General features: G+C 36.9%; 1 protein-coding gene across 3 annotated transcripts in view; it reads right to left on the reverse strand.

Moving 5' to 3' along the window:
- The window catches only part of Sulf1 (Extracellular sulfatase Sulf1), a 242,783-nt gene that overhangs the window by 46,287 nt on the left and 175,007 nt on the right, over positions 1-21,489 (reverse strand). For all 3 annotated transcript variants that reach the window (XM_090386513.1, XM_090386512.1, XM_090386511.1), the window contains 2 exons: positions 11,871-12,007; positions 9,636-9,835 (listed from right to left, as the gene is read on the reverse strand). In XM_090386513.1, coding sequence (XP_090242639.1) covers positions 9,636-9,835; positions 11,871-12,007 — 337 coding nt within the window. The remainder of the gene's footprint in view (positions 1-9,635; positions 9,836-11,870; positions 12,008-21,489) is intronic.

Raw genomic sequence — 21,489 nt, forward strand, 5'->3', positions numbered from 1 at the left:
GAGCGCACAGGCCTCTTTAATCATATCTACTTTATACTGTTTGTATTTATATTATTCACCATTATGAAAACATACTTATGTTTCATCCTCATTTAAAAAATGCTGCAGTTTTTATACCTTTATATTCAATAATAAAAAATTAATTCCCATGAAAAAAAAAAAAAGCATTTCAGACATAAAATATAAACACTTATCTACTATATTTCCATTTTCCAGTTTAAAAGACTGTATAAGCTCTTGAAATTTTAAACATGTGCATGCACATATTTTTCTGCTTATTGTGTGTACAATAAAACTTTTAAAAAACGAAATCTCTATTGCAGGCAGGCAAGCAGGCAGGCAGTCAGGCACACACAGGCACACACAGGCACACACACACACACACACACACACACACACACACACACACACACACACACACACACACACACAGTCCAACCAAAACATTATGATCAGCATGTTTTGCAATTGGCTGTTCTCCCTGCATGGTGGCACACATTGCAATGAGAACCAGTAAATGCAATACTGCTGGTTCATGGCATACAGTCCATCTAAGCATTTGATCGACATGTGCAATGAATGTGATCTGATAGGCTTCAAAAAAGCTATGATTACATAGTGCATAGTGTGCATAGTGTTAGGGTCAGGCGCCACCTGTGATTTCTCACAGCTATGATTACATAGTGTGCATAGTGTTAGGGTCAGGCGCCACCTGTGATTTCTCACATCTGCGCCATATGTACGCTGTGAAGAAATACAGAACTACTGTAAATGCCAGAAAAGTGTTGTCTGTTGTATATGACATATTGCGTTAGGTTCTGTTGGGTGTCCTGGCATTTGGCCGCAGGGCCCCTGGTGGGACCTCACGTTGCCCGCACACACCGCTAGGAGGTAGCCAGGCTGCCCATTATTCTCTGGCTAGTCTCCGCCAGGGTCGCCTGAGCGTCCTGGACGAAGACCAAGTTAAAAAAATAAAAAAAAAAAGAGAGAAGAAGAGAAGAGAAGGTCTGGGGAACAAGAGGAAGAGGGATCTGAATGTGAGGAACAAGCTAAAGTGGACAGATAGAGAAGGCAGTCCACCCGAGGAAGGAGAAATAGGGGAAGGGTAGAGGGATCAAAAGTCACAGGGGCAGGCGCCACTGTGCGAGTGCCAAAGGCCAAGCACTCTCTGGGAGTCAGCTTTTCAAGGAGTGCCAACCATGATGATGCCAGCATAGTATTTTAATCTTCAGTCTTACTCTTTTATCAGTTTGGGAAAATGCTATCCGACCCCAGTTTGTGTTTGCACTTGAAGGTCGTTGTTCTGAGCAGCTCTAAGTTCAGCAAACTTTGCCCGTCTGATGGTAAAGACAGCTTGTGCGTAACTCGTTAAGGCTTTGTATGTCGTTTCATTCTGAAGCAGGTATGTTTCATGATTACGAGGGTTCTCCTGGATTTCAGTTAAAAATTTGAGCCTACAATCATCGTAAGCAGGGCACTCATACATGAGATGCCCCCATGACTCCTCTTCGCCACAGTGGCAGAATGGATTGCTTTCAATTCCCATTGCTGTCAATTTTTGTTGAAAGGGCCCATGTCCTGTGATCAGGAATGTAACTTGCAGACCAGGTGAAAACCAGGAAGGAGACTTCGGGAAAGTCATGTCAATGGATGGGAGGAATCTTCTGGTAATTTCTCCTTTGGGCGTGGTTTCCCATGAATGCTGCCAAATTCCTTGAAGGTGTGTGAAGATACGTTTTCTTTCTTGTTTCAGGTCATTGGTAAGTTGCAGTTGAAGATTTAACAACTGTGTCGGAATTCCCTTCTTTAATCGATGGTAAAGTCCCCTTTTAATCACCTCAAGATAGAGTGGCAAGCATCCAGTAATAGCCTGTAGGGCAGGGGTGCTGACAGTGCGATAGATAACATCATGAATCTTTGTATTGAGTCAAGTTTACGCTTGTTCTTTTCCAGGATAGCCTTTGTACACCAAACTGAGGCTCCATAACACACAATTGGGAGAAACGCCGCTTTATAGATGAGTGACAAAGCTTTATGCTTCAAACCCCAGTCCGCTCTGCTGACTCTTCTTATCATAGCCGTATACTTTCGGATTTTTGTGGATAAGTACTTCAGATGAGAGTGAAAGGTAAGACCGGTGTCAATGTAGATTCCCAGGTATTTGACTTCTGTGTAGAGACGTATAGGGATGTTATTTAACTTCATTGTTGGAGGCCTGCGTATTTGTAGCTTTCCTTTGAGGAGAATCGATTTTGTTTTCTCACCAGAAATTGAGAGGTTGTGGAGTGCTGCCCAGTTTTGGAGCTTTTCCAGAGCTGTATTTGCTTTTGCTTCCAGTGCCGCTCTTGTGTCACCTTGCACCACCAGAACAAGATCATCAGCGAAGGCTAAGGGTCTGGCTCCACCCAGGTCAAACCCCAGGAACTCGTCCAGAACAATGGACCAGAGAAATGGCCCAAGGATAGAGCCCTGGGGGCAACCCCGGTGAACGCATCTTGTCATAGTCTGGTATTTGTTTACAACTTGTAATTTTCTATTGCTGAGATAGGATTTTAGACTATTGTATAGGTTTTTGGACGTGTTTGCCTGCCGAAGCCTCCGAAGGACACTGGGCCACCACAGTCGATCGAAGGCACCAGCAAAGTCCACCATGATGGCTAGAGTATACTTTGAAGTTGTATGTGTGGCCTGGGTAATCAAGTTGTGTATAGCGTCTTCAGTGCTGGAGCCTGTCTTGAATCCAAACTGACATGGTGAGGTGAGTTGCTTATCGGTATAGCAGATGGAAAGGCGATACAGCAGAAGTCGTTCTAGAAGCTTGGCCAAAACGGAGAGCAGAGCAATTGGTCGGTAGGAAGCAGGAAGTTGGGGCGGTTTTTCTGGATTTTTCAGGATCAGCTTGAGAGTAGCAGTCTTCCAGGGTACAGGGAAGGTTCCTTCAGCAAGGCACCTGTTGAGGAGGCTCAAGAGTGTGGTGGGATAGACTTCAGCGAATTTCTTGACTACGTCGACTTCGAGTAAGTCAGCACCTGGCGTTTTGCCATCTTTCATTTTAGCCAGAGCCATATTCATCTCTAACATAGTGAAGGGCGGTTCCGTAGCCTCTGGCTGATAAGCTTGATTACTGTCGATGAACTGCTGCTGCTCCAGTGACATCGCTGTAAATTCAGTAGGGTAAATGGAATCAAGAATATTGTTTATTGAGTCAGACCAGGTAAAGGTTGAAGAGCCATCCGGTTTGAGAGTTGTACTAAGAACCTCACCTCTAGGCAGCCTATTGGTGACGATACGGAACACGATGCCCCATGGGTCTTCATTGCCAATAGTAGAGACCAGGGTGTGCCATGATTCCTTCTTACACTTACGAATTTCCTTGGTGTACATGTTTCTAACTACCCGATATGCCTCCCGGGCAGCTTCAACCTCATGTGGGGGAAGATGAGCACGTGCACGTTGGTAAGTTTTCCTGGCTTGTTGTGCCCTCTTTCTTAAGTCCCGAAGGTCTGTATTCCACCAGGGGACAGCATAGCGGTATGGCCTCCTACGCGGAATGGACAGATCACAGGCACTTTTGATGATGGTAGTAATATTGCGTACACAGTGATCTGGAGAGAGTGAAGCCGGTAGAGGAACATCATCCGGTAGCCTTCTGGACAGTTCCACAAGGAAGCGTTGCCAATCCGCTTTTTTGGTATTATAACGCACAATGTCCTTTGGAATCGATGCGACGCGTTCCACCGAGCGAAGAAGGGAGAATGTGATCGCTCTGTGGTCTGAAGTGGTCCAGGACTCCTGGACCGTCCAGCCGGAAAGTTTGTTGGCTAAGTCAGGCGTAGCCATTGTGATATCAATTTCGCTCTCCCAGAGTGGGCCACTGTAAGTGGGTAGATGTCCTGGGCGGTTTAAGATTTGTAAGCCTGATGTGAGGATAAGGTCCTCCAGTCTTGAGCCATTTCCTAGGGCATTCCTATCTGGTGCCTGACTGTGCCAGAGTGGCGAGCGACAGTTTGAGTCCATGCCTATCAGTAGATGCCCACCCGGGAGGAGCTGGAGTGCCATTTCAATCAGAGAGATCGCAGCAGTGATGTCTTCACCTGGATGGCTGTAGAGAGAGAGGATGAACAGTGATCCAAGAGATGTCATGATTTGGGCACAGGCACTGATGGAAGTGCATAGTGGGGTGATCTTGGTTGCTGTGATATCAGGGTTTCTGATGACAATCGCAGCCCATGGTTGGTCATTTGTACAGTGGATAATTTTATATGATGAGGGGTAGCCCATAACCACCCCAGAGCGAATGATTACAGTAAACCCCCGGTATTCGCGGTATCTGTATTCGTGGTTGCTGATTTAATATAAAATGAAACCTAAAAAAATGTGAATTTTAAAGCGCCATGAACATTTTCCGCCATGAACAACATGGGTGTGGCTAAAATTATCTTTCCCGGTCAAAACTGCACTCAGTGTGTGTGGGGAGAGGGGTGACAAAATCGCGAGCGTGGATGATTCTCGCTAATCCTTGTTCAATATGTGTTATGCGCTTGTCATGGAGGGTTTCCTCGTTTGCTTTTAATTTATATGCTTATAAATTGAATAAATTTATCAATTTATAAATTGATATGCCTACAAAAGTGATAAATCTACCGTTTTGCAGTGTAAAACAGACTTTTTCGAGTGTGTTAATGGAAGAAAATGACTTTATTGTGGACAAATTAATCCATACAAAAATATGGCTACGAATAACAAGGGAAATGTGAAAATATCAAAGAAGGTGATGACATTAGCGAATAAAATTGAGTTATTAGACAAAATTTCTAAGGGTGAAAGTGTCTCCTCAGTGACAAAACATTATAAAATCAATGAGTCAACGGTACGATCAATCAAAAAATCGGAAGAAAAAATCTGCCGTAGTGTCCGTGAAAACACGTTAATTGCTTCAAAATTTTGTTCTGTAACTCATGATGTTAAATTAGAAAAAATGTAAAAAGCTTTAAATCTGTGGATAGAAGACCGAACTCAAAATAAAATTCCATTAAGTTCACTCGTGAAAAGGCAAAACTCTTTTATCAACACTTTTTAGCGGATAAGTTTTTTAGCTAGCAAAGGCGCTGGTTTGAAAGATTTGTTTGAAATTTCTAATAAATATTACATTTAATATTAAATTGTTTCTTATTTTCATTTCGATGTCATATGCTTGCATTTCACTATGTACTGTCAATGTTCATAGTCATATTATGAAGGTACATATAATACATACATAGACAAAATTTTAGACTAGTTTTTCTTATATATTTCATACTTTGGAACGGAACCCCTTTGTTACTATGGGAGCCCATAACTCAATATTCGCATTTTCGATATTCACGGCATTTCTCAGGAACGTAACCCCCGCGAATAGCGGGGGTTTACTGTACTGGGGACTTGTTGAAGGGTGGCAGTATTATGGAAACAGCGAATCTTATGGTGGAGTGCTGTAGTTACAGTGTTCCAAGAATGGATAGATAATGGACAGAGCAGCAGGAATTGGACGTCCACCAATGGTTGTTGTTGAATGTCGGCTGACCTTGTGTGGGCCAATAGACAGAAAATGGTGGAATGGCCAACCATGGACTTTAACTAGGGGACAACCAGCCGGGCTTCCAAGACCACAATCCAACAAATCCTCGTCTGTATGGACTGCCAGAGTAGACATACAATCAAGGTACCCATGTTGTAAAGGTGTATTGGACCACTGATGAGCTGGAAAAAAAGTTGCCTTTTCTGATAAATCATGTTTTATGCTATGGTAGATGAAAGATATGGTGACAAACTGTGGAGAGGAATCACTCTGATATGCTTGTTCCACAGAAATAGGCAGGTGGTGGCAATGTTATGGTATGGGGATATTTTTCTGGAAACCTCTTGGAGTCCAAATACCCATAAACTTCACTCTGAATGCCAAGAACTACCTATCCTGTGCCTGATTAGGTACATCTCTTAATGGTGACTGTCTTCCTTGATGGTACTTCAACTGGATAATGTATCCTACCACTTTACCAGTATTGTTCAAGAGTGGGTTGTCAAACATGAAAGTGACTTCCATGTGCTACCTTAGCTTCCAAATTAACCAGATGAGAATCCCACAGAACATCTGCAGACATGAATACCAAATCTGCAACATTCAGGCCTTATAGAGTCAATGCCTTGCCATGAAGTGGCAATACTGGGCAAGAGGACGACACACCCACTAGTTAGGCAGTAGGTGGTTATAATGTTTTGACTGGACAGCATGTGCATATATATATTAATACTATTAATCACTTCCATTTTCAATTTTTTTTTTTTTTTTTTTGAAAACTGATTTCAAATCTGGCATGCTTCACAGTGCACAAAATTTTAAATTGCTTATATTGCTCCCCACAAAGTAATGTCCATCTTGAGAGAATACTGAGTTTCATGTTCTTGTCTTTATTATGTGAAAACAATAATAAATTTTTTAAAAATAACTAGGGAAAGGCTAGTTGTTTATTGAACTAGTGAGAGAGTAAAAAAAAGTAACCTAAATTATAAATAAACATGTAATTTGTAATTTTGTCACAGGTCACCTGACGCATTCTCACAATTACACTGCCCAAACCATAAAAAATGATGAATTCAGAAATGATTGCTGTGAAAGTTATCTTTTTTATTTATTTATTTTTAATGAGAACCCCAAGCATGAGAGGTATTACAACCTATAGTACTTAGTACCATGTATGGGTTGAAGGTTGAGAAGATACTGTTGGAATTATACCTGATTTTCTGTACATTGTAATTTTCAAGAAATATGTATGAAGGGAGGTTGTTCCAGAAAACAGAAGTTGAATAAATAAATTAAGAAGAAAAGTTGGTTTTGTGAGTTTGAAGTTGGACAGTAAAAAGATCTTAACTGTTTTTGGCATGTGTTCAGACTGATTTGGTAGAGGGACTGGGAATCATACAAGACAATTCAGAAGGACAGTGCTCATGGATAGTGCTCCATGGACAGGAGAAACAGAATGTCTAGGAGACAGAGAGTGGTGAGACTTTGTTAGAGATGAGTCATTAATTAACCTGACTGCCCTCTTTTGAATGGAATCTAGAAGCTTGACAGATGATTTGGGGGCACTGCCCCAGATGTGGAAACAATATATCATGATAGGGTGGGTTTGCGATCTGTACAGAGAAACAGCAGTTTGGAAGAAAAGTAACACCGAGAGTGAAAGAGAAAACCAAGTTTTTTAGATGCCGAGGAAGCAATATTTGTAATGTGCTTATGCCAAGAGAGATTAGAAGATAAGCACAAGAGCAGAAGAATCCTTTTTGTGGGATATAAGACAGGACTCAGTTTTAGACGGATTGAAATCAACTAAGTTATCTTCCTCCCCACTGGAGAATTATCTGGAGATCAGCATTTAAGGAATTGGTAGTAGATATTTGAGAACTTGAAGCAGTTTGTGCAAAGCAAGGTTTCTCAAACTGGGAGATGGAATGACATGTGCTATCATCAGCAGTGCCTAGCTGTCAGCCCTGGGTGAAATATTCATCTGGGGGGCCCCTCGCAAAAATTAAAGGTAGAATTCATAAATTTCAAAAATAAAGGAAACACTCAAAAATTATTCACATCATAATTATTTATTTAAACTTTAATGACCAGTATATTATTTATTTAAACTTTAACGACTAGTACATTATTTATTTAAACTTTAACGACTAGTACATTATTTATTTCAACTTTAATGACTAGTACATTATTTATATAAACTTAAAATTTTTTACATTATTACCTTATGATATTTACTTGATATTTTTTTTTTTTTTTTTTTTTTTTTGTGATTTGGTAGTTGTTGGCGCATCGGCTTCTGTGGCCATATTGCACCTCCCAAGGTTTTTGCAGTACTTTGATCCAAGCCCGAGGCGGGAATCGAACCCACGACCTTTGGGTTGCCGGGCAGGTATTTTACCCACTCGGCTAGCCCGGTCGGCTTACTTGATATAAATTTGTATATAACGTCTGATGTTTTTATATCTTTTAGTACATCTTGTTCTATTGACATAATGACCAATCCATTGATTCTTTCTTGGCCAATTGTTGCTCATGTATGTTTTAATCATTTTAAGTCTTAAAAAACTGCCATTTCCAGACTCAACTGTAATTGGCAATGTTAATAATATCCGAAGAAAAATGGTGATGTTGGCATATAATTCAACTAAGTTTTTTTCTTGAATAAATGTCAATAATTCTAAGAAAACCGATTTTTTTTTCCCTTTTAAAACATGCTGCAAAGATTTGATTTCTTGATGTAACTCTTTGGGATTAAAGTCTTTGCTCCCGTCTTCACCAGTGAGAATTCCTTCAAGGTGTTGACATTTCGGTTCTGTTGAACTTTATTTCTTTATTATCTATTTTTTTATAACAAAATTTCTGTTTAACGAATTTTTTAAAGCGAACAATCAATTAAGTTATATAGAGGCCTGACTGTATGTATAACTAAAGTATTATATTAAGAAACAACCATTTTTTTATATTTAAAATAATTAAATATCATCAGAATTCGGGGCCCCTGCATTCCCAGGCCCCAGGTAACTGTCCAGTCTGCCCGTACCTAGGTACGGCACTGATCATCAGTAAAACTATGGATAGGATTTCTGGTCAGTGGAAGAATCAATAATACACAAGAGGAAAAGAGTGGGAGAAAACTAGCGAACTAGCGGGATAATAGTATAAAAAAAACACAAAATAAGATTTTGGCTCTGAAGATTTGGCTTTGAATCAGATTTTAGAAATAACTGATAGAATGCGGTAGAGTGCGACTTGACATGAAGGTTGTTCAAGAATCTTGTGATCACTTCCTGGTGAAAAATCAAAGACAGCACTGAATGTTTAATGTGATACGAAGAGATTTTGCTAAGGTTGTTAATTAGATATTATGACTCATTGAGTACAGGGAGCTGTACTACTCAATATGTTCTACGTTGATAATAATATTAGTAAAATAATAAGAGGAGTTTAGCTCAATATAGTACGTAGAACACTTCCATATGATACCCTCCAGAAATTAAAACGGAAAAAACGAAAAAAATCAACAACTTACCGGTACATTAGAGTAAATAGTAAAATAATAAGAGGAGTTTACCTCAATATAGTATGTAGAACACTTCCGTATGATACCCTCCAGAAATTAAAACGGAAAAAATGAAAAAATCGACAACTTACCAGTACATAAGAGTAAATAGTAAAATAATAAGAGGAGTTTACCTCAATATAGTACGTAGAACACTTCTGTATGATACCCTCCAGAAATTAAAACGGAAAAAACGAAAAAATCGACAACTTACCGGTACATTTACTCTAATGTACCGGTAAGTTGTCGATTTTTTTCATTTTTTCCGTTTTAATTTCTGGAGGGTATCATATGGAAGTGTTCTACGTACTATACTGAGGTAAACTCCTCTTATTATTTTAGTAATAAGGTTGTTAAAGCAAGAATCAAAACAAAAGTAGGATTCTACACTTTCCTTAATCCTCTACAGGTGCATATTAACATATGCATACCCACTGCTATATATAAAATAGCCACATAATGAATAACAAAGAGTGAATTACAAAAAAAAAAAAAAAAAAAAAACAGGCTTACATGTCCAAAATGGTGGAGTTTTCCAGTGATTATTATCATGAGTAAAACAGTTCATCTTCTCAACATTACATGCCATATTCTCAAATTTTGCCTTTCTTCTAAGTTTCCTTTCTTTTTTTTTTAATTTTTCTTCTTTTCGCCATTGTCTTTCATCCCTCAGTTGGTCTCTGTGCTGCCGCCATTCTTCTTGAAGCTGTTTCCTGAAATACAGTTGATACATTTCTTTATAAAAACAAAACTGCAAAATAATTTATATACACAAAACAGTACAAAATGAAATTCTTTCAGTGTACTTTTGAATGCATTAATATATAGTATTTCTCAAACAACAGATTATATTCATGTCTATATATAGTAAACCCTGAGATCACATTTAAAAACTGGAGAATAGTGAATATATTTCACAACCAGCATTCACTGAAATCTGGCTAATTTTTTAAAAGAATACAGATAATTCTCAGATGTTCCTTGATACCTCCTATACCACCCTCCTTGAGTGATCAAATTGTTGTCCTTATTACACTGTCAGCCACACACTAAGGTGTAGTGTGTGAAGCTGACAATCAAGTTATTGTAACGATACATTAAAAAATAATTTCCAGAAATATTAAAAAAGTGGCCAACAAACAGCAGCATTCCAAGTTAAACAAAAATAAATCATGTAAAAATTTTCTGGCAAACAGAAGCATTCTTAAGTAAGTAGAAAGTTCTTTATATATGTTGTTTTTACTTGTTCTGTTTACATGATTATTTATTAATTTTGCTTTATTAACCTCGTAGTCATGGCAAGTAACCTGACATGTGATGCTTGAAAATTATATTCCCATATTAACTGTTAATCAATGATTAAAAATTGAAATTTTTTGATATCTTTCTAAATATAGGTCAAACGTTTACTGCAGTAGTTTCTGAAGTGAATTTTTTATGGATTTTTGTAAATAAAGTACTAATTCTACCTATTTTGCAGAATTACTATTCTGATCCAACTGGAATTCCTCTAATAGGTGCTTATACTACACAATAAAATGCCACAATGTGAAGCTAAATTACCTAGTCACACTAATGTATACACTACACTTTATTTCTTTTGGCTTAATTTTAAAATACTTCTACACTTCTCATCATTGAAAACCTATCACCAATTTTGAAATCCGAAGATTATACTCCTTTATTAAGCACATTACATATTTTTCTTTTTCATTTACATCAGTCATTTACAAGTATCCAGTTCCTGTACTAGGGTAAACACAAGAAGTCTATTTTTTTTTTTACCAACTTTCTAATCTTTATTTTTAGATACAACAATCATAATGAATGGATAGATTACCAATGGTAACTACAAATACATTTTCTCAGGAAACTGATAATTTAATGGAGGTGGCTGTGTGATGGATAGATCTGATGGTCACTTTTGTAATGTTCCAACTTTCTAAAAATTTATTTTTTATTCAAGATAACTGTAAAACAATTTATTTATATTAAAAATATATAAATTGTTTATATATTTTTTTGTTAAACATCATTTTTATTTAATGCAGCTTTGTAAAGTTCAATTATTTAATTAATTCTCTTTCTTACTGGGCAGGTATGTAGTGTAGATGTCCTTTTTTAATATGATTGATAAAATGTACAAATTTCATGAATGCATAGAAGCCAGATAATGGACATGATTATTATTTCATGATGCTTATTTTATAAATGTATGTACATATATATCTTGCATAAAAATAAAAGAAAAAACAAAGTGCTGCATGCTACAACTTTTTGCTCATCATTTTCATAATTACAGTTTTAGTAAAAGGCACCTTATTTTGTACATTACCAAAAAAATTTGTAAACTTAAGTTTATTAATTCAAACCCTTTCTGGCTTAGTGAACTGTTTTTGGCAATGATTGTAAAAAAAATCAGTTGAACCCTCAATAAAGGTCATATATCTTGCATACTACTTATTTCTCTCTCAGTTCTAATCTGATTTAATTTCGCAAAATTTTCTTCCCATAGAGTATAGTCACCCCACAGAATTGACAAGAATCAATGTAAGAAGACCATATGGAAATCATTATGGAATTATTTCCATAGAAAATGGCCATGTGCTCCTCATCTTGTTGAAGGAAACTGTCAAATGTAATTTCTCAATACAAAAGAGATGGAAATCAACATCAAAATTTGAACTTATTACAAAATAAAAAGCCATTACATGAACAATTATATACAAATTTTACAAGCTAGTTTACCTCATATCAGATGTATCATCATCATCACAGCTACAAGTCCTATCTTGATTTCCACTGCTCTCATCTAACACAGAATCCCCAAAATCTTGTATGAATGGTAAAAGAGGGCGTTTCTTTTTCAAATGCCTTCTTATATCCTATATACCATGCAATAAGCTTAATTAACATTAATTCAGCATGCACCTAACATGTAAAAAACACTTAATCTATATTATTTTATTCAACTAAACAGTGTAAAATTTAGTATAATATTTTGAGTTTGATCATTTCTGAAGAAGGGAGGGAATATCTATCAGAATTATGGACTGAGTTTTGTACTGGTTAGTAATAAGATTTTTCAGAAGATGCATATAATAGTAAATGTTATCTTTATTTTTGTATACCATGTGTCTTGTAGTCAGGGTGCTGGGGGGGGAACACTTATTCAGTCCAGTTTTATATAAGTTCTCAAGTAACACAACACACAAAGATAACTCAAAAGTAGGGAAATTCAAACTTTTATTAGTTTTATTTAATGAATATAATATGTCACAGAATATTTTGACAAAATCAGAGATTTAGTTTAAAACTGATGACAACGACATGCTCAGTTAAATGAATATCAATAAATAATACAACATGGCAATAGCCCCACCATACCATTATTACTAGTAATCTAACATATTTTATATATGTTTTACTAAACATGAGTTTAGTACTAAAGACATGCAGTTATAATCATTCACAGTTAGCAAAAAACTGAAAATAATTCAAAATACAAAAAAAAAATGAAAATTATGCTGCTGGAAGCAAATAAATTTACATAATTTTTTTCCCCTTTCATGTCATAAAAAATGGGGTGAACTGCTTATTCGAGGCTGTAATAAATATTCAAGAAAATATAAAATACAGTATTTTGTTCTGTACTGACTTATACCAAAAATAAGTCAGTCTTGCATGTACTAATAAAAAAAAAAAACAAAACTTGCCACATTTACATTGTTTCAATATCTATAAGGTACTGTGTATATAAAATTTTGCTATGTGACTGCTAAAGTTTATAATAATAATAATAATAATAATCAAAATAATAATCAAATATTTTGATAATTTGTTAATAATAATCAAAAATATTATTAATCTTATTAAATTTCATTGTTAATTAAATTATATTTAAACGGAAATCCTGATCCCGACTAGAGCTGCAAAGCAAAGATCACAGACTAGCGAGAGTGCTGTGGCTCAGGGGAAAAACGAAGGGGACGATTCTAAAACACATCACAGTCTCAAAAAATGTGCGAAGTGCGAAATGTTTTCCGACCTTTCTAAAATAGGACACGATCTAGCCAAGGAGGACGCCTTTGTATGTGCTAGGTGTCTGGAGTGTCATGAAATCAGGCGCCAACTCAGCATTCTGATGGGTGTCTATGAGAGCTTGAGGTGTAGGATAAATGCCCTCGAAGAAATTAATATGAGGGACCCATCAGGCTCTCAGCTGTCCAGCTCAACAACAGAGCTCACTCCTGTGCATCAGGCAACACAGAGACAATCTCCAAGGCAGAATGCGCTGGTCCCAAAGGAACTAGTTATTGTTGGTGACTCTATTGTAAGGGAGACGGGGAATATACTTTGTAAGAAGGATAGGTGGAACAGGGCCAGGGTATGTCTGAAAGGGGCAAAAGTTGATGACGTTGTAGAGCAGATATCATCTTTTCAGGGCACAAAAGGTGATATTGTTGCACACATTGGAACTAATGACATTAAGAGTAAGAGATCTGCAGATTTACTCAACAAGTATAGGTCAATGTTGAAAAAAAGTTTCCAGTTAGGGTTGAATGTGAAAGTGTCTGCAATTCTGCCCAGACATGATAGGAGGGAGTATAGGACAAGAACCTTGTCAATCAATTGGGCCCTGGAGAGATTGTGCAAGGCTCAAGGGGAAAAATTTTTTTTCAGTCTGGTCTGTGCTTGTTGACAGGAGAGACTGCTTCCACAGGGATGGGATGAGATACACTTAAATAGAAAGGGTACAAGAATATTTGCTGATGCTATCGAGGCAGTGTTAAGTGGGTCGGAAAACTGCTAGCATGGGGAGATACACAGACAGTGGCTAACAGTGGCCGCAGACAGAGGCAAAAGTGATTCGTGCACTGCTTCTATTAGAATGGGCAGCAGACTGGAAAGCAAGGTAATGGAGATTTCCAGGACTGCTGGGAGTCATACTGGAACAAGTAAATACATGGGCTGTGTTAGGGTGGCTAGGAGCAGGAACAGGTGCATGTATATTTGCATGTACACCAATTGTAGGACTATAGTTAATAAATTCGATGAGCTTGAAGTGCTAGTAAAATAGACAGGGAGGAGGGGTTATGCTGTTAGTTAAGAAACACATAAAATCTGTGGAAGTGCATCCAACTGATGTTGGTGGACAATGCAGTGTTGAGTCTGTTTGGTATGAAATAAGCACTGGGAAAGGAAAAATGAGAGTAGGTGTGTGTTATAGGCCTAATGAATCTGATGAGTATAATGAGCAATTGTGCGGAGAAATAGAGTGGGCCAGTAAATCAGAATGTCTTATAATGGGAGATTTTAACTTTCCAGATATTGACTGGAACTTGTGGATTGGTCACTCGCACACTAGCAAGACTTTTGTGGATTTATTTTTATTGGATGACTGTTTTCTACAGCAACATGTTCGAGAGGCAACCAGAGGAAGTAATATTCTTGATCTGATTATCAGTAGTGATTCTTCATGCATTAAGAATCCGCAGATAAAGGAACCACTGGGCGACAGTGACCACAATGTATTGATGTGGGAATTATTTAAAGATGTAACTACCATCAAGGCTAAAGGGAAGGACTTTTGCTTTCATAAAGGTGACTACAGAGGTCTCAGACAGTTTTTAAATTCTATACTGGGATCAACTGATGATGTTACCAACAGTGAATTCTAAATGGGAAGCCTTCAGGAGGCTACTAGGCTTTTCATTTTGGAGGCTACTAGGCTTTTCATTCCAAATAAGAAATACTGTTCAAGGTTTAGGCCTAAATGGATGTCAGATGAATTAATGAGGCTAGTGGCAGAGAAGAAGAATGTATGGGATGCATATAAACTATCAGGCAATACAGAAGCCTATGGTAGGTATAAACTAGTCTGTAATCAAGTCCCAAAGGAGGTTAGGCAGGCGAAGACAGATTATGAGAAATCTTTGGCAAAGGATGCAAAGAAAACAGCAAGGAGTTCTTTCCTTATGTAAACTCTAGAAGGAAAGGGATGAATCAGATTGGACCACTTAACATAGATGGGTTGACTACTGATAATCATGCTCAGGTAGCTGATAAACTGAATGAGTATTTTGCATCTACATTCACACATGAGGAGTTATTCAATGAGGGGAGTGCCAGGAGTTTATCAAATGCTAACAGGGAACTAAGTGATTTTTTTATAACTGAGAGCAGAGAAAGTGGAGAAGAAATTGAAGTTAAACATAAGGAAGGCACCTGGGGTGGACAAAATCTATCCAATTATATTAAAAGAGGCAGCAAAGGAAGTAAGCAAACCCTTAGCCATAATTATGAGAGCTTCCTTGGACTCAGGGGAGGTCTCCATGGACTGGAGGTGTGCAAGTGTATCACCAATTCACAAAGGAGGTTCAAAAGATGACACAATTAACTACAGACCTGTTAGTTTAACTTGTGTTCCGGGGAAAATAATGGAATCACTGGTTAAAGAAGCATTGCAGGATCACCGAGACAAGACTGCAGTAATAGTTAAGACATAGCATGGGTTTGTCAAAGGGAGGTCTGGTCTGACCAATTGGATTACTTACTAGATGTAGTCACAAAGGAACTGAATGCCAAAAATATTTTTGATATCACATACTTGGATTTCAGGAAAGCTTTTGATACTGTTGCACATGGAAGACTGCTGTACAAATTGGAGAGGTATGGCATCAGGGTTCAGCTGCTACAATGGATAAAGGGTGGTAATCAATGGACACTGCTCTTCGTGGACAAATGTTATTAGTGGAGGTCCCCAGAGTTCAGTGTTGGGCCCATTGTTGTTTTGTATATTTATCAATGATATTGATGAAGGTATATCAAATTTAATGTCCAAGTTTGCAGATGATACAAAGGTTGGCAGGGTTGTTAACGACAGTAATGACAGTATGCTACTCCAACTGGATCTACATAAGTTGGGAAAATGATCTGAGAAGTGGCAACTGGAATTTAACATTGACAAATGCAAAGTACTGCATATGGGTAGCAATAACCGAAGAGAAACATACCAGCTGGGTGGTACTACACTCGGGGAAGTGGAAAGTGAAAATGAACTGGGGATAACTGTGCAGCCAAATATGAAGTTTGCTGAGCGGGCTGCCAGAGCAGGTCATGGAGTCTTGTCAATGATATATAGGAATTTTGCTAGCAGGGACAGGGAGGTGATGATCCCATTATACAAGGCAATGGTCAGGCCACACCTTGAGTACAGTATACAGGTCTGGAGGCCTCATTTTAAGAAGGATGGAGAGCTGTTGGAACGAGTACAGAGAAGGGCAACAAGATTAGTGACTGGAACAAAGTGGTGCCCTTACCAAGAAAGGGTTAAGTTCTGAAAATTGCAGTGCCTGGAGAGTAGGCACCTGCGAGGTGATCTGATTGAGGTGAATGGGTTTTGCAAGCTGAATGCTGATGGGATTCTTCATCTTGCTCAGACTAAAAACCTGAGGGGGCACAATTTCAAATTGAGGAAAGATAGTTGTAGAATAGACGTGCAGAAATTTGCCTTTAGCCAGTGGGTAGTGGATTGGTGGAACAGGCTTCCATCTTTTGTTGTGGAAGCTAATAGCTAAATATATTTAAGGCTGAGCTGGACAGGTATTTGGAACAAATGGAGGGATGAAATGGGTGGGTTTTTTGTTTGTTTTTTTGGCTGATGCTGCATAAGCTTGCTTTCTTGCATCGTATGCCTCTGCTAATGCTGATGATAAAGGCACATAGTTATGACACTTTAGGTGCTGCTGTTGTTTTACAAAACACTGGCACATTAACAAGTGTATTCTGTACAAGTCTGTGTGTTTGTAGGTCAATTTGCAAGCTATGAAACTGGAATAACTAGTATGGGAATCCTACTTCCTCCACTTGAGATTGGCTAATTACAGTCTTGGTTGAAGAAGTCTTTAGGAATCCCTCCCGGTGTCTGATAGGATTTAAACCCAGACAGCTCCAGATGGGTTACAAATGTCAAACCACCGTACTGTTATGGACAACAGACACTTTGCAATGATGTTTGCTACCCTCGGTTAACACTGAATTCATAAATATTAAACACCAAATGTAACAATAAAAATATATTTAATAAATTATAACACACACACACACACACACCTTGGTGTATGAAAGGTGAAAATGTCCAGGGTTTAAAAATTGTTGTGTTTCATTTTTAGAGGCTTCATAGGTCTTTCTCCAATCTTATTTTTCCAACAGAAGTAATTTTTCTTGGTGACTTTCACTTATAAATTTTATTGAAAGTATTCCTCTATAGCCATTAGAGAGAATAAACAAACAAATGAGAAAGAAAGTTTATCTGATTGATTATTGTGCACTATTAGTCATGTTGTGAGTAGGAGAACTGTCAACTGAATTTCATGTAAACATCAGTGTAAAGATGTTACAGATTTGTTTAGCCAGAGGAGGAAGTTTACATTAATAATTAAATATGCAAGCAAGGCTTGTTGAAAGGTTTCTGTAAATAGTTTCCATTAAAACAAAATAATGGAAGCTCTGAAAAATAGAACAAGAAATCAAAACAAAACTTAACAGCATCTGCCATATTTTCAGTGCAGGTAAACAAGGTTTTAATGATGCCTGTAAGTACAAATTTTTATTTGCCTTAAAGGTGGAAACAGACACTGCATGATGTGTTATATTTTAGTCAAGACTGATTATGTCAATTTTCTTTGAAACATGCAAAATTCTGAAAGTTATCAGCAGTTTTTCAAAATTGTTTTTGATCAATTACATGACGTCGTGTTGAGATTACTTCCAAAATTGTGCAACATGCCATACCACCCACACTATTATACTTAAATTGCCTCCAAGTTTGGAAGTCATGTTATCTCAAAAGAGTTGTAGCTTCTGCAATTTGAGATTGACTAACTTTCAACATATTATTTATTATGGGATTACTAATCAAAGAACACGCTTTTGAAAACAATAACTGAATTCACCAGGGGATACTGAACGTCGCCTTATTGAAAGTATTCCTAGTCTGACTTTAGAGTTGTGTTTCTGATATGAGTTGTCAAGTGTATGTGGATGTTGGTTGTAGACATTTTCCAATGCCTGCCATGACCTGCCTTCCTTATAGATTTTTTCAACTTTTGGATCACTATGTTTTTAAAAATAAAAACTAAGATTTTCAATGCTTCCCTTAATTTTATATTAAATATGCACTGAGTGAATATAAATACATAATAGCAAATATGTATAAAATGAGTGGATTAAGACTGAAATGCTTCTTTGGGCAAAATGCGTACAAAATGTACGAAGTATACATATATTATATCTAAAAAGCTTCATTAATGTATTTAATTGAAAGTGATTAATTGGTATGAAAAGAGTATGTTACCCATCTCTATTTATAAAGTTTATTTGTAGTAACTTAACAGTGAATCTAGTAGCAATGAAGGAGTAGTGAAAGGGTACATTATGTCAGCTTTCTACTAAGATTAATTTGTTATAGCCAAATCTATAACAAAAAGCTGTTTTTTGGAAACAAAACATTTGCAGATAGGCTTTTTCTTTGATAATCAGTACACTGAAATTGCCTTACTGATGAAAAGCAATGTGTTATTTACTCAACACAAGAAGTACCTGATTTGAAATATCTAGCTTATGCAGTGCAGTGCTAATGGCGACACAGATGAAAGCATGATGAAATGTACACCGAAAGGACAGAATTCATGGGATAATTGGTTCCTGGGCAACACGATGCTGTCAACCCCTCTCGCTAGTGGATAAACCAACTGCTCGGCAGGTATACGGTGCATCGCATCACTGCATTCACATAGACGATAATTCGATCAGTATCGATAAACATCGTGAGTTAACCAACTTTGAAAGAGGGATGATAGTGGGTGTTCGACGCATGGGATGCTATCACAGAGGTGGTACAGAAATTGCACTATCCCCGTTCGACAGTATCAAGAGTGTATCAGGAATATGCCATTTTTCCAGAATAACATCTCATCATGGACAGAGTCCACAGGAGAAAGGTGCCAGATGAATGTGGCTGTCGACGTCACCTGTCTCGCATTGTTTCAGCCAACTGGTGGCACAAATCACTGCAGACTTAAATGAGGGAGGTGCTAGAAACGTCTCCACCAAGACTATCACGTGATCATTAGCCAAAATAGGTTATGAGAGCTGCCGACCCACCAGAGTCCCATTTCTAACACCATAACCCAGGTCTCTAAGCCTCAACTAGGCAAAAGAACATTGGCACTGGACCTTGGATGATTGGAGATGGGTCTCCTGGTCCAGTGAGTCCTGTTTCCAGTTATTTTGAGTGGATGGGAGGGTGACTAGAATATGGTTCAAAGAGCATTCCACAGATTTTACCGCCATGGAATGGCCTCTGAGTTCACTGGCCATGAACCCTGTGGAGCATCTTTGGGATGCTTCAAAAAGGTCCATTCAAGCTTTGGATCCTCCACCCAGGAATGTGAAGGAATAATGAACAGCAGTGCAGCAAGCATGGGTGGAAATACCTGTGGAATACTTTTGTGAACTAGTAGACTCAATGCCTTGTAGTGTGACCGTGCTTATTCCGGCAAAAGGTGGGCTACCCATTACAAGGTAAGCATCCCATGTTTTCTGTCCACTCAATGTATAAATAAATACATTGTTTAATTTTTTTACAATGTTTTCTCAATGTGTGTATTTATTAAAAATTTACTTGTTTAAATAAAATATTCTGATTTTGTATTAAAAATTTTATTACAAAAAGTAATTACTAATCAGAAGTATTTAATCAATTATTTGTTTTAATTTATGTATGTAAAGTTTTCTCAAGAGAATTTTACAAAAGACAAATTAGTAATGTGCCCATTTGAAAAAAAATGTGTCTTCTCAGGTATCTTCTCCATAATGAGTACAGAAGCTTACCTCGATCAGAAGCAATCCTTGTAATTACTAAGACTTTTGGGCTAAAGCCGCAAACTACAGAAAGATTCACTAAATGGACAAGTTAGTGCAAATGCATTATATTAGTAAACAATGAACAACCAAAGTGAGTGAAAAGGCTTCAGTTTTTGTTACATCTCATATTGTGAAAACCCTCACAACAAGTTGCCCAGTATTGTACTACTTTTGCTTTGCTGTTTCATTTATAATTGAGTTAATGATCTTATTGACTATACTGCCCTTCTAACTCTTATTTGTTGAGTAAATTCCCATCTTCAATACACATTCTCCTTGCCTCTTCTCAGAATGAACTATTCATCTGAGTCTGGTATTTTGTGGTATGAAACTAATTTATCTTCACAGGATTGTTATTTTGTTTCCAAAAATTTATTCAGGAAACTGACTGACTCTTGGGGTGCTAAAGTAATTTTTTATTTTTAAATTCCATTATTAACTTATTATGTTAAATTAAGACTAACCAAGTATATTTAGTCTCTCAATTTTTATGTTATTATTCATGTCATTATATGTTGTTCAAAGCTAAAATAGTTGTATATTATTAATGTATTGTACATTCAAGTTAATTCTTATTTTATATTTCAGCATGCATGTGAACTAGTGTTTATCATATGCATATTTTAATAATAATATGCATATATGCATAATAATATGCATATTTTTCCAAATAAACAGATAAATAAATAAATTATGCAGCCCAACCATGATTATACAAAAATTACTGAAACTAGTAGGCATTTTTTTACTGTTTATCATTAAACAGTTTTATTTTTGCATTACATTTACAATTTTTTAAATTATATTTTATTATTAAAGTAATCCTAATTCTATACATTCAGCACCATTGTGGTGATAGCTTGATTATGATTGGTTGGTTGATTGATTTTGTTTTTTTATGGTGTATTGGCAGCTAGGCCATAATGCACCAGGTCAAAAAATAAAAACAGTACTAAATATGTTTGGTAGCCTGTAACCAGGTTACCATGTCAAGAAGGTAAATATAAAGTACTAAGGTAAAAAAAGTGAAATAAAAAAAAGAAAAAAGAAAATAAAATAAAGTAAAAATGTAAATAACAAAATATAAAAGTATAAATTTAAATCTATGTGTATAAATTAATTGACTGTAGAAAGTTAAAAACTTCAGAAATATTGTCTGTCATCTAAAATAAGGCTGAGCACAAATGGCTCAGCCAGATTAATAAAATCCATGATACATAAAAGCTGTACATCTCTAACATGGGACATTTGATAAAAACATAATGAATGATTAAAGCAGTTTGGCACTTCTCACACATAAGTGGGTCATCAGAAAAAAAAGAAAGTGTCGGATGACTGTGACATATTAGTGTCTGTTCTCTATTAGAGATGCTCTCTCATATTAGTGTCTGCACTACCTCAGAGGGTATTATGTACATTCAGATCACCTAATTAGAGA

This window comes from Mastigoproctus giganteus, chromosome 12 (assembly GCF_048544385.1).
Source record: "Mastigoproctus giganteus isolate SK-2022 chromosome 12, ASM4854438v1, whole genome shotgun sequence".
Lineage (NCBI taxonomy): Eukaryota > Metazoa > Arthropoda > Arachnida > Uropygi > Thelyphonidae > Mastigoproctus > Mastigoproctus giganteus.